Source organism: Salvelinus sp. IW2-2015, linkage group LG15 (assembly GCF_002910315.2).
Source record: "Salvelinus sp. IW2-2015 linkage group LG15, ASM291031v2, whole genome shotgun sequence".
In the NCBI taxonomy this organism is placed as follows: Eukaryota; Metazoa; Chordata; class Actinopteri; order Salmoniformes; family Salmonidae; genus Salvelinus; species Salvelinus sp. IW2-2015.
In genome coordinates, this window is record NC_036855.1 from 23881934 (window position 1) to 23907793 (window position 25860).

At 42.5% G+C, this 25860-nt stretch overlaps 1 protein-coding gene across 6 annotated transcripts in view; it reads right to left on the bottom strand.

Annotated features, from left to right (window-relative positions):
- The window catches only part of LOC111974511 (CAP-Gly domain-containing linker protein 1), a 45635-nt gene that overhangs the window by 5804 nt on the left and 13971 nt on the right, over positions 1-25860 (bottom strand). For 3 of the 6 annotated variants that reach the window (XM_070447035.1, XM_024002246.2, XM_070447038.1), the window contains exons 7-25: positions 25307-25398; positions 24836-24896; positions 23476-23562; positions 22309-22413; positions 18478-19386; positions 18090-18206; positions 17731-17788; positions 17345-17428; positions 14351-14507; positions 13172-13316; positions 12740-12955; positions 7269-9953; positions 6321-6458; positions 5363-5460; positions 4789-4909; positions 4609-4661; positions 1824-1941; positions 806-956; positions 671-723 (exon numbers count right to left, since the gene is read on the bottom strand). In XM_070447035.1, coding sequence (XP_070303136.1) covers positions 671-723; positions 806-956; positions 1824-1941; positions 4609-4661; positions 4789-4909; positions 5363-5460; positions 6321-6458; positions 7269-9953; positions 12740-12955; positions 13172-13316; positions 14351-14507; positions 17345-17428; positions 17731-17788; positions 18090-18206; positions 18478-19386; positions 22309-22413; positions 23476-23562; positions 24836-24896; positions 25307-25398 — 5448 coding nt within the window. The remainder of the gene's footprint in view (positions 1-670; positions 724-805; positions 957-1823; positions 1942-4608; positions 4662-4788; positions 4910-5362; positions 5461-6320; positions 6459-7268; positions 9954-12739; positions 12956-13171; positions 13317-14350; positions 14508-17344; positions 17429-17730; positions 17789-18089; positions 18207-18477; positions 19387-22308; positions 22414-23475; positions 23563-24835; positions 24897-25306; positions 25399-25860) is intronic. The other 3 variants (XM_070447036.1, XM_070447039.1, XM_070447037.1) reach the window with 3 other exon arrangements.

The window sequence follows — 25860 nt, forward strand, 5'->3', positions numbered from 1 at the left end:
AAACGGAACTTATTTCTCAGTTCGGTTGACTTTCGTGGCGATCAGACCGTTTTCATTTGCAGGGATATTTCATGCGTTTTTGAGTAAATACCACATGTATACTCTGCTTCATCATTAAACTCCTAGACTGGGCTTCTTTGACTAGAGTGCAGTCCGGTATCCATTTCCTCCCAGTGACCTATGCACACACATTAGAGCGTACCAGAGTCCGTTTTAATCTACACGTTAAGAAATTTTAGTGCACATGATCGTTTTGTGTTAAACTGTTTAGAGGTTTGTGAGGCCCAAAAATAAGGTTTCATTTCACATAACAAATCAATCGTCAGAGGTTCTACAGCGAATTTAAATTAAGCCTATATTGCCAGCCATGGACTTGGCAGACATGGACATCAGTTTCAGCAGAGTTTTAGCAGAGACCTCATTGCCATTTCATGAGCAAAATGTAATTGCTTTAGATGTAATTACCATAACACTGCCAATATGAAAGTTGACATGATCATAGTACGCAAAACATCCAGTGCATGTCATATGGCAATAGTATGGAAACATTAAGTGAATGCACAAATCGTCCAAAAATATACATATTTGTAAAAACCAACTGAATGGCATACCCAAGTTGTGTTTTATATACCAATTTTTGCTAAATTGGGCCATAATAAGTCATGCATACCTGGCTCTCTGAAGTCTCCTTGTCCTCCTTTAATGGGTTCAGAGCTGCATCACCTGAAGGGAAAACATGTATATTAAGCATTCAGTGACAGTGGAGCTCAATCTGTAAAGTTAAGCTTTGACTGCCCAGTCATACCGGAGGCGCTGGTAAGAGTGTCCTGTCCTCCTGCAAGGCTCTTCTCCAGGCTCTGAACGCGCTCCTGCAGCCGCGACTTGTCTTTCTCCAGAGACTGGACAGTAGACTTCAGTGTCTTCGCTGTGGCGCTCTCCCCTTGCAGCACTGAAAACTGCTCAGAGGGAAAAATACAATATTATGTCATATACACTACCGATCAAAGGTTTGGGGTCACTTAGAAGTGTCCTTGTTTTTGAAAGAAAAGCAAATGTTTTTGTCCATTAAAATAACATAACATTTATCAGAAATACAGTGTAGACATTGTTAATGTTGTAAATGACTACTGTAGCTGGAAATGGCAGATTTTTTTATGGAATATCTACATAAGCGTACAGCTGCCCATTATCAGCAACCATCACTCCTGTGTTCCAATGGCATGTTGTGTTAGCTAATCCAAGTGTATCATTTTAAAAGGCTAATTGATCATTAGAAAAGCCTTTTGCAATTATGCTAGCACAGCTGAAAACTGTTGTTCTGATTTAAAGAAACAATAAAGCTGGCCTTCTTTAGACCAGTTGTGTATCTGGAGCATCAACATTTGTGAGTTCGATTACAGGCTCAAAATGGCCATAAGCAAAGAACTTTCTTCTGAAACTCATCAGTCTATTCTTGTTCTGAGAAATGAAGGAAAAATCTGCCGTTTCCAGCTACAATAGTCATTTACAACATTAACAATGTCTACACTGTATTTCTGATCAATTTGATGTTATTTTAAAAATGGACAAAAAAAAAAGTGCTTTTCTTTCAAAAACAAGGACATTTCTTAGGGACCCCACACCTTTGAATGGTAGTGTACATTATACAATGAATATAGTATACAAATGCTGAAAAAAACATTATCCTGAAAAGAGAACTCATTACAACTCCAGATCTAATAAGACTACCCCAATGCTTTTTGGCCTACAAATAGTGCCAGGAAGCCTGCCATGAGGTTAGGGAATTAAAATGTATAGAAATAGGGAAGAGCGCCAATTCTTACCTCACTCTTTAGGGTCTCCAGCTCCTGATCCTTCTCGGAGATCAAGGCACTGCTTTTATGGATGGACTTCTGGAGGGAGGCTTTCTCCTCATCTAACTGTTTCTTCAAGGCAGTCTCTCTGTCAAGGACAACACACAATTATTATGAATAGAGTTTAACCACTCCAACAAGGACTAGTGGAGCATTGACCATGCATAATCTGTGTTAAATCTAATGTATATTGGAATACTACCAGCAGCCAACATGTGACTTTTACCTGCAATGAACTGTGGCCGGTAGTTTAAGTTTGGTAAAGATCGATCTTTATACAGTATATACAGTGTGGTCTGAAATTGTTGACACCCTTGATAAACCTCTCACTATTAACAATAACAGGGGAGGTTAGCATGCATTATTTACCATTCATTTTTATTGGGCACAAAATACTCTGAAACAACCAAAACTTTCTGCAAATGCATTCAGCAAGTTTGTAGAGTCACAAGCTTGATGTAGTCATTGCATACTAGGAATATGGGACCAAATACTAAACTTTTGAGTCCTTTATTTACAGTTGAAGTCGGAAGATTACATACACCTAAGCCAAATACATTTAAACTCAGTTTTTCACAATTTCTGAAATTTAATCCTAGTAAAAATGCCCTGTTTTAGGTCAGGTAGGATCACCACTTTATTTTAAGAATGTGAAATGTCAGAATAATAGTAGAAAGAATGATTAATTTCAGCTTTTATTTATCATCACATTCCCAGTGGGTCAGAAGTTTACATACACTCAATTACTATTTGGTAGCATTGCCTTTAAATTGTTTAACTTGGGTCAATCATTTCAGGTAACCTTCCACAAGCTTCCCACAATAAGTTGGGTGAATTTTGGCCCATTCCTCCTGACAGAGCTGGTGTAACTGAGTCAGGTTTGTAGGCCTCCTTGCTCTCACACGCTTTTTCAGTTCTGCCCACAAATTTCCAAAAGGACTAAGTTCAGGGCCTGTCTCTTATACACATCTAGATGTGTATAAGAGACAGCTTTAAAGGCACAGTCAACTTAGTGTATGTAAACTTCTGACCCACTGGAATTGTGATACAGTGAATTATAAGTGAAATAATCTGTCTGTAAACAATTGTTTGAAGAATTACTTGTGTCATGCACAAAGTAGATGTCCTCTCTTATACACATCTAGATGTGTATAAGAGACAGGGCAAACGGTTCTATTTTTGTTTCATCAGACCAGAAGATATTTCTCCAAAAAGTACGATCTATGTCCCCATGTGCAGTTGCAAACCGTAGTCTGGCTTTTTTATGGCGGTTTTGTAGCAGTGGCTTCTTCCTTGCTGAGCGGCCTTTCAGGTTATGTCGATATAGGACTCGTTTTACTGTGGATATAGATACTTTTGTACCCGTTTCCTCCAGCATCTTCACAAGGTCCTTTGCTGTTGTTCTGGGATTGATTTGCACTTTTCGCACCAAAGTACGTTCATCTCTAGGAGACAGAACACGTCTCCTTCCTGAGCGGGATGACGGCTGCGTGGTCCCATGGTGTTTATACTTGCGTACTATTGTTTGTACAGGTGAACATGGTACCTTCAGGCATTTGGAAATTGCTTCCAAGGATGAACCAGACTTGTCTACAATTTATTTTCTGAGGTCTTGGTTGACTTCTTTTGATTTTCCCATGATGTCCAGCAAAGAGGCACTGAGTTTGAAGGTAGGACTTGAAATACATCCACAGGTACACCTCCAATTGACTCAAATGATGTCAAAGAGCCTATCAGAAGCTTCTAAAGCCATGACATTTTCTGGAATTTTTCAAGCTGTTTAAAGGCACAGTCAACTTAGTGTATGTAAACTTCTGACCCACTGGAATTGTGATACAGTGAATTATAAGTGAAATAATCTGTCTGTAAACAATTGTTTGAAGAATTACTTGTGTCATGCACAAAGTAGATGTCCTAACCGACTTGCCAAAACTATAGTTTATTCACAAGAAATTTGTGGAGTGGTTGAAAAACAAGTTTTAATGACTCCAACCTAAGTGTATGTCAACTTCCGACTTCAATTGTACATAGAAGTGTGCTTGTGAATCTAATTCAGAAGCATGGAATGAAAAGATGAAGTCTGCTGAAAGGGAAACAAAGGCATAACATCAAGACAGAACAAAGAAAGAAAAGAGACGGTGGGCCTATAATAATCAGATAAATGTGAAAGTGCTCCGTTTGCTCTGTTCCGGCCATTATTATAAAGCAGGCATGGTATTGGACAGACGTGACAGATCTCTGTTTAAAAACAAACAGAGATCCAATGTCAATGGTGTAATCAAGCATGTGTTTTCCATTGGGAAAAACAGGTGGGGTGAGAAAATTTTGCATTGCCATTTTATAATCTATGGCACGTGAACTTCCGAGTCTACAGTTTGATTACAAATAAGGACAAATAAATATGAGATGACAAAAAGCAAGTGAATTAAGAGGGATTACTCATTGAAAAGCATTGAGCTCCTCTTACCTTCCTAAGGTAACAGTATGACACGTTAGGTAACAATTCAAAAAGGCATGGAAGTACCTGAAGGTGTTATTAGGCAAGCTTTGAAAGGCAAAAGAAGAGGATGTAATCAAACAGAGCATGTAGGACAGAGCACAAGCCAGACATGCCACGTTGGCGAAGGGCAAATAGATGCAAGCATCCATGCTTAATTGCAGAACTGTTGGGAGTCTCCAATGCCATCTGACTAGAAACGTCAAAATTATACTTTTTTGCACACTTGATTTGGATAGAAATGAAACAGTTTCTCACCTTTGCTTCATATCTTGCAACTGTTTATTGAACTTGGACTGCTGAGTTTCCACCTTAAAAAAACACATTATGGAATTAAATTGCTTGGTTGGACAGGAGCCTTCAATGTAGGCTATGTGTTACATTCTTAAAATAGTTGTGGCAGTTTGAGGGAACAGATCAGTAGTCCAGTGGTGGTACCTTCTGCTGACCACTGGTCTCCTTCTTGCTGCTGCCAACCTCCTTAGTCAGCTTGTTGTTCTCCTCCTGTAAGGCCACCAGGGACTGGGACTTCACAGAGGCAACTTGCTTCAGCTCCTCACTAAACACACACAGACAATATTATAAACACATAGCTACATGAGTACAAGAATATACAGACAACTGGTAAGGGGGTGAGAGAGGGAAATAGGTACAAGGGAAGGTATGAGGAAATCACTTTCTACAACTGGTAGCTGCTAGGATTTGCATGCCAGATATCATTCACCTCACTGTCTACCTATCACCTGGCAGGACACAGGCACTTTCGCTTGTTCAACATCAAACAGCAAAACAATTGTAACTTTAATGTGTGTGTATAATGTATTTCCACCCCAAATAAAAATGCCAAAGCAAGGAGCAAAGAAAGCAAGTTTGCATTACTTCTAAGTAAATCTATCAACAAAAAAATAATAATCAGGGGCCCTGGGGATCGACTGCATTGAGGTGGTCCCTGCGTCCAGGGTCAGTTAGTGCGATAGGCCCATACCTGCCCCCCCACACACAATATACTCACATCTCCTGGCACAGGCTGCTGATTTTCTGGTTGTCTGCGCAGAGCTGGAGGTTGAGCTCCTCTTGGTATTTAGAATTCTGTTGCTTCAATGCATCCAGCTGAGAAATAACACACACAAAACATAAAGAACTTTTAATGTATATAATACATTGATGCTTGTTATTGTTGGTCAATCAAAGAAGCACTACAGTCAAAGGTTCATGTGTAGCAATTGAAGTGGGAGATTTCTAATTAATGCAAACTGGAATTATAAATTACAGATTTAAGTTGGTTAAATGAGAAGGAATAGGCTACAATGATCAACCAACAGGTAGGCTGTTGTTTAATATGAATGTTGGATATAATTGAGGCTACTTTGCTATGGATGGGGAGCATAGCAAAGTAGCCTCAATTAGCCTTGCAAGCTAGCTAGCTAACTTAGCTGACTAGACTGAAGCAGTCAAGACTGACAATACCAGATGAGATGATAGATAACCTATCGCAGCAACAAGTTTGTCTAACTTGCGCAAGTCGGTTTGGCTACTTTCTCTCCCTCCGTGTCAGACACACACAGGAATGGTCATGTGATCTTGGTAAGTGTGAACATGTCAGCATCTGTGGCTGAATTTCTGTTTACGTGTAACACTGTATTATGTTGTGAAGACTAACTTGTGAAAGTGGTTTGTAACCATGACACCCCACACACCCAACTTCTGGTAAGTTAACACACAACACTCAGAAATGTCAAATTGGTTCAGTTGTTCAAAGAGGATCATTCAGTTCATTTTGTTTATTTGATTCCATGTTAACACTAAGGAGCCCCTTCCAGCGTCCTTAGTGAGGACCCTTTATGACAGTGACAAATCATTCCATACCCACAAAATTTCAACCTTCTCCATACCTTACTGAAAATACATGCTGTTCAACCACCACATTACACCCCATCTGAGGCATTGCATACTCCTTATCCCTAACGCACCTGACTGGTCATCTCCTGCTTGGCACTCCTGAACTCCTCCAGCAGAGACTGGGCCTCACTCTTCTCCTGCTCCAGACGGCCCTTCTCTTGTGTCAGCCGCTCCACGGCCTCAGCAGTCTTCCCTGAGGACTCTGCTGCCTAGGTAGTGAGGGAGAGGGGGGCATGTCAACCAGACATATATGATGAAATACCTACAACTTACTTGGATTGGTGTTGGTTGACGTGAACAGCAAACCCCTATGTCCTGAGATTTATCATCATTTGATGGACACTTATTTTACAAAGCCCAAATCAACTCAGAGGGATCACTATTTACATTTTCTCATATCATGCAGAATTAATTTGCATGCATTGCATGTCAGTCATCCAAATCACTCCAAACTTGATTTTGAAGCTTTAGTGGGTTACGATGATTGTGTTTCCGAAATTACTATGCAATTGATGTAATCCTCAGGAATCATTGCAATACCCATATCTACTACTACAGTCAGGTAACAGGCAACTAGCTTTGACTACCAGTGTTGGTGAAGCACCTAAAGGCTAAAATGAAAAATTAGGAGTAGAGAAAAATAAACAAATTACATCCTGTGACCTGAGAACGGATACTTGCAGTAATGTATTTTGGCCCTAACATATTGCTTGACATCTCAATTAGAGAACAGAGACCATGGTTGTGGACATGACTCTTAAAACCAAATTCTGTAACCATCTGCCCCAACCAAGGAACAGACCCTAACTTCTCAAACAACGTTCTAAGCCCACAGGAATATATTTCATACAAACTTTTTGCAGGAGACTAGAATAAAGTTAGAACAGTTAGTAAAGGAGATGAAAAAAAAAGTGAGATAAATAGAAAAGGTGACCAGACTAGCATGCAGTGAGGGTGAAACATGACCACAGCCATGTCAACATGAGGGTTAGATACAGGATTTGTTAGTAGTGGAGTACCTCAAGCTGTTTGGAAAGAATGTTTTTGAGTTGAGCTTCAAGCTGGGTGACTTGCTGGGTGGCTTCGTCCCTCTCCTTGAGCAAGGCATCCTTCTCGACCTTCAGGTCTTCCAGCTTGGTGCCAATTTCTTCCCGGGCCTTGGCAGACACAGATGCCTCCTCCACAGAGACTTTGTGCTGTCCCTCTATCCCTGCCTTCTCAGCACGTAGGGTCTGGGCATCTGCCTCAAGCTGTGTCTGGGCAGCTCGCAGCTTCTCCACTTCCTCCAGGAGCCTTGAGCGTTCCCCATCACCACTCTTTTGGCTGCTGTGGAGGGAGGAAAGGTTTTTCTCCAGCCTGGACTGTATAGCTAGGAGGTCTACCTTCTCCTTCGCCAGGGAGGAGACCTCTTTGCCAAGCTCCTCCAGCTTGGTAAACAGGGACTCTTGGTCTTCAGCCAAGCCATCCTTTTCCTGGTCTCTCTGCTTCAGCTGTGCCTTCAAGTTCTCAACCTCCCTAGCCAAGGCTTTCCTCTCCTCTCCAATATCCTTAAGGCTGGCAGACAATTCATCAATGGCCTTGTCTCTAGTGACAGATTTCTGAGTGAGGTCCTGCACTTTGGCTTGCATCTGGGCATTCTCCTCAAGCAGACCATGTTGCTCACCTAACAATCCAGTGTGAGTCATCTTAAGTTGCTTTAAATCACAACACAAACTATTTTTCTCAGAGGCCATTGTGTCTCTTTCAACACAAACAGAGGCAATCTCTGCCTTCAGGATAGATTCAGCCTGCAGGAGGGCAGTATTTGTCTGTGTCAGAGTGGACAACTGACTCTGTAAGTCTTCTCTCTCTCTAGAGAGGTCATCCTTTGCAGAGGACAGTTTACTTCGCTCAGTGGCTTCAGTCTGCTGCTGCGATTCAAGAAGCCTTTTTTCCTTTGAAAGTGATTCTGTCTGACCCTTGACCTCCTGGACCTGCAGAAGCAGATCATCTTTATCCTTCTGCAGGATCTGTAGGCTCTTTTTAAGCTCTGCCTGCTGGGAGTGCAGGAGATCCCGCTCTTTTCTTAGGGTATCCCTCTGCTGGATGAGTTCCAAATGCACCTGCTCAGAGTTGCCTTTTAGTTTATGATGCTCTTCTGCAAGTTCAGTTTTGCTTTTTTCAAGGGCCTCCCTCTCAGAGCAAAGCTTCTGCAGCTGTGCCTGTAGATCATACTTATTTCTTTTCAAGGAAGCTCCCTCAACCTCCACCTTTTGGATCTTCTGTTTGGATTCCTCCAGCAAGGACGTAAGGTTGTAATTGGCTTGCTTCAGGTCATCAATGGCCTTGGAGGAGCTGTCCAGCTGGTCTTTCATACTGCGGATCTCACCTGCTATCTTGTCACGCTCTTTTGTTAGAGTAACCTTTTCAGAGATCTCCTTTGTGTGCTTTTCTTCAAGCTCTTCCTTTTCATGTACCAAACTGTCACTCTCCATCTTCTGCTGTTCCAGTGTTGATTCCATGGCCAGCTTCTCTTTCAGTACGGAGTGTAGTGCCTTCTCTGTCTCTTCATTCTGGAGACAAAGAGCTTCCTTCTCCTTGGAAAAAGATGACAACACCTCTTTGACTTTCTCCTTAGAGGTAGCCGCTTCCTGTGTAGAAAGTCTGAGCTTCTCCTTCAACTCTTCTATCTCCTTGAGAAGTTCATCCTTCTCAGAACACACCTTTCGCTGGGTAGAAAGCAGGTCCTCTTTCTCCTGCATGAGGTGAAGCCTCTCGGAGTCTGTAACCTCACTGCAGGTCTTGGACTCGTCCAGCATCTTGGCCAGGCTCATTTTGGAAGCCTGGAGCTCGCCGTTGTCACGGACAGACTTCTCAAGATCCTTCTTGGTGATATTCAGCTGATTCTGAAGCTCCGTATTCATGGTTTGGAGGGCCTCTTTGTCAGATATAGCAGCATTAATTTGAGCAGACATCTCCTCTTTATCTCTGGCCAAGGTCTCCTTCTGGGCCTCCAACTGAGTGTTTTTCACACAGAGATCTACTTTTTCCAAGCTCAACGACTGACACCTTGTCTGCAACTCTGTATTCTTTGCATCAAGGGATTTCTTAGCATTTCTTGCTGCATCCCTCTCCAACACAAGGCTATCCATCTCAGAGATCAGCTTCTCCCTGCTTTGCTTGAGCTCTTCCTGGAGCCCATTCCTTTCCTCACAGGTCTTCTCATAGATTTCTGCTAGCTGATTCCTCTTAGTTTCCTGCTGCTGGATCTCCTGTTTGTACTTTAAGAGGACCTCCTGCTTCTCTGCATTTGTCTTTTGTAGCTCCTCAATTTGGGACTGATGCTCCATTTCAGATTGACTGAGGGATTCGTTTTTGGCCTGTGCCTCCTCAACAGCAACTCTGAGCTTCTCAAACTCTTTAAATAGTGAGGCCTTCTCTCCATCCAGCTGCTGATTTGTGGTCAAAAGTTCCTCCTGCTCTTTTGTAAGCTTGTCCCTCAGAGTCAGCAGTTCTTCAGTCTTAACCGAGAGCTCATTGTGACTAGCCTCCAAGGCAGAGAGCTTGGCCTGGAGTTCGAAGAGTTGCTTCTCAAGATTTTCCTTATGAGCTCTGAGATCTGAACTTTCCTTAGACATGTGTTCCAGTGCTGAGATTTGCTTCTCCAGGTCTGTGGACAATCGCTCAACATGCTGCATGGAGGAGTCGAGCTCAGCAGAAAGAAACTGAGGGAATGAAGTTGAAAGAAAAAAGGGGCATATAAAGGGAAAAGTTACAAAATAAGTCAAGAGGTAATAAAATGCAACTGGAAAGGTTAAGCTGGTGCAAGCATAAAAAACAATTGGGAGAAAAGAAACAGTAGCTGACACCACAATGAAAACAGAAAACATTGAAAACAGGGGCACGCCAATGGAGTGCTTATGCATGCCTATGTATGTGTGTGTGTTTGTCTTGTAAGTGTGCTCTAATGATAGCTTCAGGTTTTCAATCGGTGTGCAGTGTATTAGGTGAGGATGAGAGTGTCTGCGTAATTGTGTACTTTCCATTCAGAAGAAGATTTTGACAAGTATATAACCCTTTTTAAAAGGCTTATATACTTTAACTCATCAAGACTGTCAGTATCAGGTTTTTTTATCTCTAAGGTGTGCCCCTGCTTTTTAAGTAGGCCCTAAAACCACACCACAACATAGCCACACTGTCAATGGTCAAATGAAGATGGTGCATAAAAGACGATCATCCTTGGCTGTTAATTCTACATAGTGCAATGAACTTGAATAAACACAGTGAACAAAAAACAATAATATGAGCAGATAAAATACTAACATGAATCTCATAGCCTTAGGAATAGGCTTAGTGAGTTAAAAAATATATATATTTGTGTTAGTGAAATCAAAGAATGAGGTCACTGTGATAGAATAATTATGGCATAACAGTCTGTGAACCCTTCACAAAACGGACTTCAGGTACTTCTTACAGTAAGATAACTACCCAGACAATAGAAGTATGGCTGGGCGATATATTTAATGAATAAGATGAATTTGAATGTATGTATTGCACGATATTCCAAATGCCAGTAAGGCAGACTCACATCTTTTTTGTTTTTATGAGCGTTTATGTCTGCTTGTTCACATATTGTCTTTTTGGTCTTGTCTCATTCGCTCCTTCTGTGCTGTGCAACTTCCCATTTATACCAGATTTGCATATAATGGCGAGATGCTCAAGTCTTTTCGCCCTAACAACGGGAGCCGTTGTCCCAAAGGCGGGAATACAGGAGACAAGCTTAGGTTCAAAATAAGTGCATAGAAACGCATTGGACTTATTTTGTATATATTTTTACGAGAGTGAAACCTCTTGCTTCGCCGCTTTCTTCCAAGCCCCTCCTCCTACCACTCACAACAACAAAGGTGGGAGATCACTTCTTCCTCTCTGACAAACTGTTTCAACTCGCTATTTGCATTTGAGGTTTGGTCCAACAGAATCGGTCACCAACAYCAAAACACATTATTTTACTGTAATAGAGAAGTWAACCTTTCGAACCATACACTGTTTGTCTCAACTCTTCACATTTTGAGCAGAGCAGACACTACTAAAACGGATGTACCAATGAACATTMATTCTGGAAAATGAATGCTCAGGTTTGTCGCGCGCGCATTACGTTACCACGTATCGCTAGCAGCATTTTAGTCAAATCAAGATTGTTATACTAGCTGTTTAGTCTGTATTTTATAAATGTGCAATAAGCATAAAACAATTATATATGGAATWGGCAACTYGTTSTCATYCTGAKAAATAAGGTAGGCCACTTGATTTCAACATGTGAACAAAGTGGACAGGCTARCATGCTKTTYAAACAGTTGGAGATGGACAGAAGGGTGTGTTCATAACAATTCAACTGTTTTGCCTTGTTAGCTGAATTCAGAGCTTGTGAAATTATACCTAGATCCAAGTTGGCTAAATTTCAAATATAAATACTGGCTGGCTACTCACTAGCACGTGGGCTTGAGAGATTGTTTATGAGACCTGTGTTAATTAAGCAGTAAGGCCCGAGGGAGTGTGGTATATGGCCAGTATACCACAGCTAAGGGCTGTTCTTATGCACAACGCAACGCGGAGTGCTAGGAAACACCTCTAAGCCATGGTATATTGGCCATATATCACAAACCCCCGATGTGCCTTATTGCTATTTTAAACTGGTTACCAACGTAATTAGAGCAATGTTTTGTCACACCCATGGTATACGATCTGATATACCACGGCTTTCGGCCAATCAGCATTCAGGGCTTGAACCACCCAGTTTATAATTTGCTATAATGCCTGCTATATTATTAGTGAATATGCATTATGTATGGTTCTGGTTAAATTTGTTCCAAAATGGGCATTTGTATAGACAGACCTGAAAGCCAGATCAGTGATTATTGCAAAAAAAGCAGGTACAACTATTTTGATAAAATCAATACATTATTAGTGGGTCTTATGGTTATGGAAGGAATATATTCAGCCTAGGTATAATTTCAAAAGCTCTGAATTTATTAGATTATTGCTGACTGTCTTAAATGCAGTGTTTTTTTTAACCTTTAATTGTACAACAAAGCATATATATCATGAATCGCCGATAAGTTTGAAATAAAATTGAGATATGAGTTTTAGGTCATATCGCCCAGCCCTAATTAGAAGTGAGGTGGTCTAATTATTATCAAGTGCACATCCATCCTGACCATAGACCACTTAAGGTAGCACTTTTATTTACTTGGAACCTACATGGTAAAATGGTCAATTACACAATAATAACCAAGTCATTTCTGTACCATAAAATAAAGCGCTACCAACCTCTCATAGAAAGTGGATGGGAACATACTTGAAAAAAGTTCTCACAAAAAACATCAGTCAACCTAAAGCAACATAACTACAAAGCAGTCAAAATTGTCATTAGGGTAGATTTTTGTACCAAAAGGCAGCACCTCCTGAGAACTTAAAACATGGTGGTCCTGATAATGATATGGTGGGTGCTCACCTGGGCTTTCTCCTTGTAAGGCTGCAGATCGGCCACCAGCCTCTCCAGCTCCTGGGCCTTCTCCCTGGAGACACTCAGCTCCTGCTTGGTCTGGTCAGCCTGACCCTGCAGCTCCTTGAGCTGCTTGGCATGGTGCTCTGAGGCCTGAGACAGGGCTTGCTGCTGAGAGGTCTGCAGCTCCTTGGCCTGGGCCTCACCCTGGAGCAAACTCTTCTCCTACACACAACATAAAGAGGGCAAGAGTAGCTAACATCAATAATTTGCTGTTTGAAAGGGGGGAAGTGGTAGAGTGAGGTATTCCGTGTTTATGGTAGAGACAGTAAAAAGTATATTCCTGAGAAGAAAAATGCATGCTGTTTTACAACAAACATCTAATCATCTACTTTATCCCGACCATCAACATCTCAAAGCCTTCACTGGGTTGTCACTTACCAGTTGTGTGATCTTCTCCTGCAGGTTGCTTAGCTGATCCTGATGCTCCTGCTCCTTCCGGGCCACTTCCTGCTGTTGTTGCTCCTCAGAACGTGCTCTCTGCTCCTTCTCCTCTGCAAGTTGAGTCTGTAACTCTTCCAGCTTCCTAGGTAAGGGGGAGGAGGGGGAGAGGGGGGTGACTCTGACCAAGTGAGACAGGTGGCATTCAAACAAACCAGGGATTCATTGTAGGGGGCAGATTCAAATGTTTTTGGACTGAAACTGATGAACTGAAAACCAGGGTGATGGAAAAGTCGAACCTGCTTTAAGGATAATGATAACAACCCATGAAAACTACAGGATCATGGCAAGTTCAGTCAATAAATAAGTGATTATACACTGAGTATACCAAACATTAAGAACACCTTACTAATATTGAGTTGCACTACCCCACACTGGAAACTGAAAAGCGTTAAAAACCCAGCAGCGTTGCAGTTCTTGACACAAACCATTGTGCATGACACCTACTACCATACCCCGTTCAAAGACACTTCAATATTTAATCTTGCCCATTCACCCTCTGAACAGAACACATATCAATCAATCAAATGTATTTATAAAGCCCTTTTTACATCAGCCGATGTCACAAAGTGCTGCACAGAATCCCAGCTTAAAACCCCAAACAGCAAGCAATGCAGATGTAGACACACAGTGGCTAGGAAAAACTCCCTAGAAAGGCAGGAACCTAGGAAGAAACTTAGAGAGGAACCAGGCTCTGAGGGGTGGCCAATCCTCTTCTGGCTGTGGCGGGTGGAGATTATAACAGAACATGGCCAAGATGTTCAAACGCTCATAGATGACCAGCAGGGTCATACAATCAATTGTCTCGAGGCATAAAAATCCTTATTTAACCTGTCTCCACCCCTTCATCTACACTGGTAGAAGTGGATTTAACAAGTAACATCAGTAAGGGATCATAGCTTTCACTTGGAATCACCTGGTCAGTTTGTCATGGAAAGTGCAGGTGCTCTTAATGTTTTGTATACTCAGTGCATGTTCGACGGTTTTGTGCATCGTTGTGACACGCTCATTAAATATTGTCACTAGCGGTTAACCTGATTGTCGACGGTGAAATTAAGCCAATCTATTTGCATACGTTTGAGAACACCTTTGTTCATGACATTTCATTTCATTGTGTACCTTTCTTTCTGAGTGAGGTCTTCATTCATTTTGGTAAGCTGTGCTGAACTGTCACCTGATGACTTCATCATGTCTGAGATGTCACTTTGGAGCTTGGCCTTGTCGTTTGCGAGCTGATCAAGCTTCTCCTCTCCAGCCTTTAGCTTCCTCTCCAGCCCTGGGTCAGAGGAAAACATCATTCAGTCAAGGGTAACAAGCCTCAGTCCACATACACAATCACTAGTGATGGGGGGGTTACAATTGCATATCGCAATATTATTTTGAACGATATTATATTGATACTTTGACTCCCAAGTATTGATCTGTAAAAAAAATACATATGATGTGCTAGGTAGCGTTAGCTAGCACTAGTCGGCTGTACTAGCTTTTTCTCCATCTTCTTTTTAAATAGTGAGCCAATGTTTTCAGCACTTATTTCCATGACTGATCAAAACTCATTTTCTCATGCTCTCTCGTCTCTCTGCAGCAGAAATATAGTGAGTAATGTGTTTGGAACATCAAATTGCAATAAAATTGCAGCATTGAATCGCAATACATATAGAATCGTGAGAATCTGCACTGTTGGTGAAGGGCTTGTAAGTAGCATTTCACAGTAAGGTCTACACTTGTTGTATTCGGCCCATGTGACAAATAAAGTTTGATTTGATTCGCAATACATATCGTATCGGCACCTAAGTATCGCAATAATTTCGTATCGTGAGGTCCATGGCAATTCCCAGCCATAACAAGCTAACATACTGTATCAGTGCATTTATATTTTCCAACGGGCCTATACATTTGGGTGAGGTTTTATTCTCGCCTGAGTAGCCTCGTTTCACTGCCAAAAATAAAATTAAACCATATAGTGTTCAGCGAAATAACAACACAATGTCAAATACAGGTAGCCTAGTTGAATAATTAACATCCAATCACATTAACCGTTACTCTCTAGCGGGAAACGTTCACTCTTGTGCAGACATTTAGAAACGTGACAATTTGAGAGAAAAAAAGCCACGGGAGTTTTTTGAGCGAGAATAAAGACGACATTCAAGTAGTGACATGCATAAAAGCAACAGATACAATTAATAAGAAGGGGCTAGAAGCGTCTTATATGGTGAGCTACCGAGTGGCTAGGACAGACAAGCCCCATACTATTGTGGTGGACTTTCTTCCTGCTGCTGCAGCGGATATGGCTGGGACAATGCTGGGGGAAAAGGCCCAAAAAACTATACAGACAATGCCTTCATCAAACAACACTGTTTCACGCATCATTGACATGGCAGGAGATGTTTTGAAATTACTGCTTCACATACAAGCCAGTGAATTCTATGTGTTACAGCTGGATGAGTCAAACGACGTGGCGGGCCTGGCACAGCTCCTGGTATATGTCCATTACGTTTATGGGGGTCAATTAAGGAAGACATCCTCTTCTGCAATCCACTGGACAGCTTTGTGACATCAAATGGAGTTTGGTGGTCAAGATGTTTTGGTATCTGTACTGATGGGGCAAAAGCCATGACTGGGAGACATAGTGAAATGGTAACGCACGTGCAAGCAGTTGCTCCCGACACCACTTGGGAACACTGCAGCATCCACCGAGAGGCTCTTACTGCCAAAGGAATGCCTGACAGCTTGAAAGACATTTTGGACACTACAGTGAAAATGATTAACTTTGTTAAAGCAAGGCCCCTTGTGTATTTTCTGCACTACGCAATGATATGGGCAGCGACCATGTAACGCTTTTACAACATACAGAAGTGTTCTGGTTATCAAGGGGCAAAGGATTGACCCGTTTTTTTATATTGAGAGACGAGCTTAAAGTCTTCTTTACTGACCATAATTTTCACTTGTCTGACTGATTGCATGATGACGAGTTTCTCACACAACTGGCCTATCTGGATGATGTTTTTTCTCGCCTGAATGACCTGAATCTAGGATTACTGGGACTCTCCGCAACTATATTCAATGTGCGGGACAAAACTGAGGCTATGATTAAGAAGTTGGAGCTCTTCTCTGTCTGCATTAACAAAGACAACACACAGGTCTTTCCATCATTGTATGATTTTTTTTGTGTTCAAATGAACTCAAGCTTACAGACAATGTAAAATGTGATATAGCGAAGCACCTGAGTGAGTTGGGTGCGCAATTACGCAGGTACTTTCCCAAAAGGATGACACAAACAACTGGATTCATTATCCCTTTCATGCCCTGCCTCCAGTCCACTTACTGATATCTGAATAGAGCCTCATCGAAATTGCAACAAGCGGTTCTGTGAGACTTTAATTTAATCAGAAGCCACTGCCAGATTTCTGGATTGGGATGAGCTCAGAGTATCCTGCCTTGGCAAATCGCGCTGTTAAGACACTGATGCCCTTTGCAACCACGTACCTATGTGAGAGTGGATTCTTGGCCCTCACTAGCATGAAAACTAAATAAAGGCACTGACTGTGTGTGGAAAATGATTTAAGACAGACTCTCTCCAATACAACATTGCAGAGTTGTGTGCATCCTTTCAAGCACACCCTTCTCATTAACCTGTGGTGAGTTATTCACAATTTTCGATGAACAAATAACGTTTTATATGTAAGATGGCTAAATAAAGAGAAAAATTGTTGATGATTATTATTATATTATTATTTGTGCCCTGGTCCTATAAGAGCGCTTTGTCACTTCCCACGAACCGGGTTGTGACAAAAACTCACACTCATTCTTATGTTTAATAAATGTATTGTATAGTGTGTGTGTGGCAGGCTTACAATAATGTTAAAAAAAACATTTGAGAGTGCGCTGACCCTGGTGCTAGAGGGGGTACACAGCTGGAGGTTGGAACGTTTGGAGGTGTATGGGACTATAAAAAGTTTGGGAACCGCTATCTACCAGAAACACTACAACAAAAAACAGCAGGTTTGGAGACCCCTGGTGTAGGTTACACAACTGAACGCATGTAGGGAGAATGGTCACATTGAGCTGTGTGTCCTGTAGGTTAAGAACCACAGCGCTGGCCAGTGTTCTGACCTGCAAGTTGGCTTCTAAGAGCCTCTGATTCGGTGGAGAGCGATGTGCACTGCCCCTCTTTTTCGCCAAGCTTCTGAAGCAACTCTGAAAGAGAGAATTAAGAGACTGACACTATTAGCTTGCGTCATTCAAGCGCTTAACACCATGCAGCACAAATACATGTACTATATGTACTAATCTACTGTGTACTGCCTGGCCCTGTGGACCAATATAATACATAATTTTTTATAAAACCACATCATTGTTAGTCATTAAATTAGCTTGAAGTCAACATTTTGTCTCTAGGAATATGATGCGTCTTGCTGATAAAAACACATGTAACACAAGTAATAAGAAAACAAAGACTAACGTTACAGGACCAACATGGTCAAAGTAAATATATTTACCTTGCATAGTTTGTGTTGACTTAGTCTGATCGTCTGTGCTCTCTGACAGTTTTTGTTTCTGAGGAAATAAAACTTTGATGAATACATCCGTGCGTGCGTTAGTCAGAAAAGTATTCCACAAACCTCAAAATGGTTGCCAATTACTAATGTTATACACAAGTTTCATCATAAGTGTATAATTGAAGGTCTACCTATAGGTAGATACTTTATCATTCCCATGAAAACAAAAAGCTAGCATTTCAATACTATGCTCTTCCTTACCTGAGCTTACTTTAAGCCTTACAGTCCCATCAGTCATGCAAGGCCACCCACTCCCATTCCCTGGCTCCTCACCACCCCACATAAGCGCTAGTACTCACCACGTTGCCCAGCTCTTGCTCCAGAGAGCCTGTGTTCTGCTGCACAGTGGTCAGGCTCTCCTGCAAGGAGAGGATCTCCTGCTGCCTGCCCTCCAGCTCAGAGCTCAACTCACCGACCTACAGCCACAGGCCAGGGCATGACACCATGAACATGGAGGACATTTTGGGGTGGGGGGGGGAAATGAATGTGTGACATTATGAATATGAAGGACAAGCTAAAAATGAATCCAAATGAAACAAAGTAATGACTGAAGGTAAGGGTAAATCATAACATGACATACCAGTTGTATTTATTTCATGCCAATATTTCTGGAAAACTCACATGGACGTAAAATAGAAACTGGATACGGTCATGGACAATGGGAGGATGGTATGGGTATGGACCTACCTTGTTGCCCTGTGAGCAAGCTTGTCTCTGGGTCTCCTCCAGCTGGGTCCTCAAACTCTGGAGCTCTTGGTTACCTTGGCCTGCCTGGGAGTGCAGAGCCTCCATAGCTGCCACCTGCTCCTGGACCTCCTTGGCCCTGTCCTGGGTCTGCTGGACTAGCTTAGCCTCCTGCTCCTCCAGTTCCTTTACCTTCAGCTCAGCAGTGTGCAGTTTGACTAGCACATCCTCCATCTCCACCAGGTGCTGCTCCTCAGCACTCTCCACACTGGACCGCAGGCTCTCCTCCAGGCGCTCCTTCTCCTCTGACACGACCAGCAGCTGTTTGTTGAGCTCCCCCGTCTCCTGTGCCCGGGCTGCAGCCTCTGCCACACACCTGGCCCCAGCCTCTTTCAGTGCCTGCTTGTGCTCCACCTTCAGCCTCTCCAGGGCACTCTTGGTCTCCACCAGCTCTGTCGCCTGGGAGCCAGCCCCTTTGCTGAAGGAAACCTTAATCTCCTCCATGGCCTGCTGGTGTGAGGCGATGGCAGATTCCAGCTTAGAGCTCCACAGCTCTATGGCGTCTGCATTCTCCTTCTCGTTCTGGCTGATGTGCAGCTTCAACTGCTCGTTGTCAGTGGAAATCTTGGTGGATGAGACTTGGAGCTGGGCCATTGCCTCACTGTGTGCCTTCTCCTCCGCTGCCAGCTTCTCCCTCATCCCGGCATGCTCAACCCGTTGCTGGTCTTCCTGAGAAGCCAGCTGAGCCCTCAGAGAGCTCACCTCCTCCAGGAGAGGGGAGGTAGTGGAGTCTGAGCCCTCTGACTCTTGCTGGGCCTCCAGACGCAACCGCAGGTCATCCACCTCCCTGGTCCTCAGCACCAGGTCCCTCTCCAGCTCCATTATGCGGGACTTCTCTGAAACTGTGGCCACCTATGGGATGGCACAACTCTGGCTCAAACAAAACTGTGTTCTTCAACCTTTGGAAACATTGTGATTGTGCATGTACTGACAGGAAAAAAGGGTAGCTGTTGAAACCCCCTGCCATCAGATAGGTCTACGGGGAGGAATCTTTTTCAAAGAGGGTCCTATAGAAACAGATGTCCACCATAGTTGCAGTAGTAGCGTAAAGCAAGTAAACAGTGCAATCCCACATTTACATAGGATGCCTACAGTTGAAATATTACACTGCCCTCTAGTGGATATAAAATAAAACCATATCATTCCTCACATGTAATTCTTGTGTATTGAACTACACTCCCCAAGTGCTGCAGCGTTTACTGGTTTTCATCCTTACCTTTTAATCAGGGGTCGATTTAGACCAGAATAAAACCAGATAGACTTTCTTGCCAACTAATGATATCAACCTATGAATTAAGGACCGGAAGGAAAATAAAACCAGTAGACTACGGCTCTTGAGAATGGCAGTTGAATACCCCTGCATTGGCTGACACCCCTGAGGGAAGCACAGAAGAATTGCTAAGGGATGGGAGTAGGAGAGAGACTTACAAGAGGCGGGGGATACTAGATGGGCAGGGCAATTGGGGCTTGTAGGATTGGGGGGGTGGGACAAAGGACCACTGGGAATAAGGGATGGTTGTATATAGGGGTGCTGTCTGGCTACATGTCCTAACAGCAAAGTCTTTGAGACTGTGTGCTAACTGTGAGCAGAGGAACACATGGAGAAAGAGGCAAAAGAATCAGACGGCTTTGCCGTTCTCTGGGTAAAACCTAATCTAAAAAGAACAGAATTGTTGTATAGTTAAACTAAAAGTATAGAAAAAAATAACCCTGATGTTTTCAAATGTTTTCAGTGACAGCAGTAAAGTGGTTACGATTGCTGTACCGGTGACACACAGGAATGTGAATGGTTCATGTTTGACAAAATGGGAAGAAAATGAAACCCTGCGTAAGATGCTGCATATTATAAAGCAACTTTGAAATTGGTTTAATTGGTAGCACACACCTTGGAACTACGGATAAGGCCAATAGATAATATTAGTTGCTAGCAAGTAAAAAGATTAGACAACTACATCATTCAATGTTTGCTTAGTGACATTCAAATGCAGCTACAGTGCCTTCAGAAAGTATTCATACCCCGACTTATTCCACTTTGTTGTTACAACACAAATGGTTCTTTCACCCATCTACACACAATACCCCATAATGACAGTAAAAACATGTTTTTAGATTTTTTTTCAAATGTATTGAAAATTAAATACAGAAATATCATTTACATAAGTATTCACACCCCTGAGTCAGCGATTACAGCTGTCAGTCTTTCTGGGTAAGTCTAAGAGCTTTGCACACCTAGATTGTACAATATCTGCACATTATTCTTTAAAAAAAAATCTAGCTCTGTAAAGTTGGTTGTTGATCATTGCTAGACAGCCATTTATAAGTCTTGCCATAGATGTTTAAGCCGATTTAAGTCAAAACAGTAACTAGGCCGCTCAGGAACATTCAATGTCGTCTTGGCAAGCAACTCCAGTGTATATTTGGCCTTGAGTTTAAGGTTATTGTCCTGCTGAAAGGTGAATTTGTCTCCCAGTGTCTGTTGGAAAGCAGACTGAACCAAGCTTTCCTCTAGGATTTTGCTTAGCTCTATTCCATTTATTTTTACCCCCCAAAAAAACTCCCTAGTCCTTGCCGATGACAAGCATACCCATAACATGATGCAGCCACCACCATGCTTGAAAATATGAATAGTATTTGCCACATTTTTTGCAGTTTTACTTTAGTGCCTTATTGCAAACAGGATGCATATTTTTGAATTGTTTTATTCTGTACAGGCTTCCTTTTCACTTTATTATTTAGGTTAGTATTGTGGAATAACTCCAATGTTGTTGATTCATCCTCAGTTCTCCCCCATCACAGCCATTAAACTCTGCAACTGTTTTAAAGTCACCATTGGCATCATGGTGAAATCCCTGAGCAGTTTCCTTCCTCTCCGGCAACTGAGTTAGAAAGGACGCCTGTATCTTTGTAGTAACTGGGTGTATTGATAAACGATCCAAAGACTAATAACTTGATTATGCTCAAAGGGATATTCAATATTATGCTCAAAGGGATATTCTTTTTTATTTACCCATCTACTAAAAGGTATTTATTAGGATCCCTATTAGCCGCTGCAGAGATATCAGCTACTCTTCCTGGGGTCCACATGAAACATGACATTATACATAGTACAGAACATTACAAGTCAAGGACTGAAATACATCAACTTAAAACGCCCTTCTTTGCGAGGCATTGGAAAACCTATCTGGTCTTTGTGGTCGAATCTGTGTTTGAAATTCACTGCTCGACTGAGGGACCTTGCAGATAATTGTATTTGTGGGGTTCAAATATGAGGTAGTCATTCAAAAATCACATTAAACACTATAATGGCACACAGAGTGAGTCCATGCAACTTGTGACTTATTAAGAAAATGTGTTTACTCCTGAACTTATTTAGGCTAGCCATAACAAAGGGGATGAATACTTATTAAGACATTTCAGCTTTTAATTAATTTGTAAAGATTTCTCAAGACACTTTGACATTATACAGTTATTGTGTGTAGGCCAGTGACAAAAAAAAATCTAAATGTAATCAATTTTAAATTCAGGCTGTAACACAACAAAGTGTGAAAAAAGTCAAGGGGTGTGAATACTTTCTGAAGGCACTGTAAATATTGACTCCTACCGTTCCCAACCCTCTAAGGCAGAAAAGGTCAGAAAAACAGCATATGGAAGCCAGTGCTACAGGTATCTGGAGATCCTCTGTACCCCATCCCAAGATTTTCAACATTACCCTGGCCCCACCCCCACTCCACCCCTCTTTCCAAACGCAGAGCTATGTAGAGCAAGATCCATTACCCTAGTGTCTTCTAACTCTCTCTGGAGTTTCTCAGCTTTGGTCTTTTCAAAGAGCAGGCTCTGTTCAAGCTCCTTAATGTGGGCATGCTCCAGTTTGGTCTGCGTCTGTTAGTAAAGAAGGGAGAGGAAGAGAACACAACCAGTGCCACTATCACATGCCAGCCCAACACAGAGAGGAAGAGGGAGGTGGGAAGATTTGCGGGTGGGTGGTTGGGTGGAGGAGGGTGTTGAGGGAGGTGGAGTGGGGATGGGAGGGGAGGGGAAGGGTACCCCATGCCTAGCACAGGTGAGCATTGGGGATGTTGATGAAGGAAGGTGATATGAGGATATGGGAGAAGGAGCAAGGGAAATGGGGAGATGTGTTATACTTATGGGTATGCAGAGGAATACATGCAGAATGACCTGGTGAACCACGACAGGGACAGACTATGAAGGAATGCATAGAGGCATGTGTGAACTGAGTGAGTGAGCCGGCAAATGAGTGAAAATCGAAATGGACGAGACCCCACCCCCCCCCCCCGTTTTACTCCATGACATGAAGGGCCTTCATGCACAGAAAAGGGACAGCAACACTGCTCTCTCTCTCTTTTGTGATTGCTCCCATTTGTAAAGACCACTGATCAGTAGATCAATAAAGAAATACCAAAAACCCATGTACATTTATAAACAACTTAGAACAGACAAAATCAGTAAACACTGTAGAATATGGGGCAAAACATATAAAATGGACTAGTACTCTGATAAACACCTCCCCCTCCCAAAACTGATACATTAAGTTTAATATTAAGGTTAAAATGCCCCTAATAATTCAATGCTACCAAGTGCAGAACATTTACTTTAAATTTCAACAGATTGCAATGGGAAGGTCAGAGGTCAAGCCTGTGAGATGGTGGAGGGGAGCATCTCCAGTGGTTCCATGCTTAGCACTGGGCCAACATGAAGGACAGGGGGAGGAGAGGAAACAGAAGCAGTAACATCACTGATTGAAGTAGGTAGAGGACAACATTAGTACACCGTCAACTGTTGCCGTGTTGGTTTGATTTGAGGTTTTTTTGTAAGTTTGTTTGTTTTTAAAAGCTGCATGCATGTGCTTAATACATTTGTTGCAGTAATTAGTACACAGACCGTTAGTACGCAAACAAAATAAGATAAAAAAAGGGGTATTACTTCTAACCCTGTGGCACTCATTTTTAAAGATAACGTTTGTAGTGGAATGCCTTCAGGGTAATTGGGATGGTCCCGATTGTAGTGGCACTGTGGGATAGATAATGACAAATCATGTTCATGTTAACAGCCACCCTGAGCCCATTTGCTTCCGAGTCTCTGCTCCATAAACAAAGATATGGGTTGCCAAGGGAGAGGCAGAAATAGTTAGTTGTTTTCCCCCAAAATTGCCCACCTTTCCTCATTCCCATCAAATATAACTAGAGAGATGTGTTGGGGAACAACACTGTGCTAACCTTAGTCTGATGTACCACTGGTATTTCTTAACGAGTGGAACACAGGAAATAAATAAACACCAACAAATTCCTAAAATGATTCTCGGATCAGGTGTTCACTTCAAGCAAACTATGTTCCAAAACACTTTAGGAACATTCAAGCTATGTGAATCCCACTGTGTGGATTTCTACATGTTACATAGTCATGAAATGAGAAACACCTCCAGATTTGTGCAGATCGGCCTGAGAAAGGCACCGCGCAAATTTGGAATAGTAGTTTGGGGGCGTTATTTGTAGATCAGCGAGTCTGCGCAGTGCCATGCTCAGGCTGACCCTCTACAATGCGCAGTAGCATGACTTCATGGATACTAGAAGCGCATGAGAGCCGGGCTCAGTCAGATCTGATTCTGACACAACCCTGCTCCATGTGGGAATGGATGACCTTGCTGTCACTTGTGAGTGCCATCAGCACCATAGAGAGAATGAGATTTCAGTCAGTCTCATTTTACAGGGCATATGAGATGGCTGTGGACACTGGGCAGGACGGATCTCTGGTCTACATAGACAGACTGGAGAGAATACTTAATGCTCAGTCCTTGGCATTCTAGACTAAGGAGATGTCACTGATCACTACCCTGTCAACTTAAAATCCCAAGCCGGAGGCCAAACTGTTGATCTAATGCATACATTACAGAGTCTCCAAATAGTGACCGTCTGTAAGATATATTAATTCCTTACGTTAGAAACTATAAGGCACATTCTGCACCACTCTAATCTCAGGGATCGGGAGCAGGGATGTTGCAGAGTGACTTCATTCCAGAGATGAACTCCAGTCTGCATTGTCATCAAAACGCTTTTACCTCGAAATGTCCCAATTTGACAAGACAGGGAGTTTCAACTGCAGTCCTGATGAGCTGCAGCAGTGGGGTACTTCTGATACACCTCAGCATCAAAGTGATTAATTCCAGTCACTTAGGGGCAGATTTTGACTTGAGATAGGGGCATGTGAATCAAAGATTCTACTCTGTGCATACAAAGGAAATCCGTATACATATTTTTGGAGTGTGTGTAGAACAGTGTGTGTTTACCTCCAGATCTCCTTTGGTAATGCAAGCTTCCTCCACGCGAAACTGAAGGTCCTCCACCTTTCTATCACACAGAGCACACTTCATATTATAGTTCAGAAACATTGAACACAAGAGGTCTGAAAAGGAATCATGGATCAAGAGGTCTGAAACAGGGTTTCAAATCTGAACTTGGAATCAAATTCTAGGTTCTAAATTCAACACTCCACTGTGGAGATTGGATACACATAATTCATCTGCCCCCCCCCCCCACCCATTTTCCTTTTGTGATACTGTGCTGATAATCTTATAAACACATAGTTATACCCATAGTAAGACCCCATGCCCCCAGGTCTCCTGTCACCCCCAGGTCTCCTGTCACCCCCAGGTCTCCTATCACCCCCAGGTCTCCTGTCACCCCCAGGTCTCCTGTCACCCCCAGGTCTCCTGTCACCCCCAGGTCTCCTGTCACCCCACACCCCTCTGAAGCCTCACCTTTTCTCCTCCTCCAGCTGATTGAGCAGCTCAACCTTCTCCTTGTCAGCAGCCTCCACCAGGGTGCGTAATTGGTCCATCTTGGCCTCCATCTTCACATGATACACATGAATATGCATTCATTAAAACAGGTCATGAATATAGGTCCTGAGACACCCAAGAAAAAACTATATTATTATCGAAGGCAGCTATGCATCCAGCAGCTGGCTGTAAAAAAAACAAATATGTTTTTTCATTTACAGTATTGAGCATTGACAGCAGATGGCAGTGCAGAGGTTTATGTGACAAGAGTGTTTGATTGAGGTACAGCACTAAGGTGTTTTCATGGCGCCAGGTTTGTCATTGTCATGCATGACATAATACACTTTTGCTAATGAGAGTTCCAATACTGGAACGTCCTGGATCTCATCTGTGGGGAATGTGTGTGTAAATAATCCTGAGAGCGAACTTTGTATGCTGTGTGTGTGTGTGTGTGTGTGTGTGTGTGTGTGTGTGTGTGTGTGTGTGTGTGTGTGTGTGTGTGTGTGTGTGTGTAAACCATGACAGGGGACGTG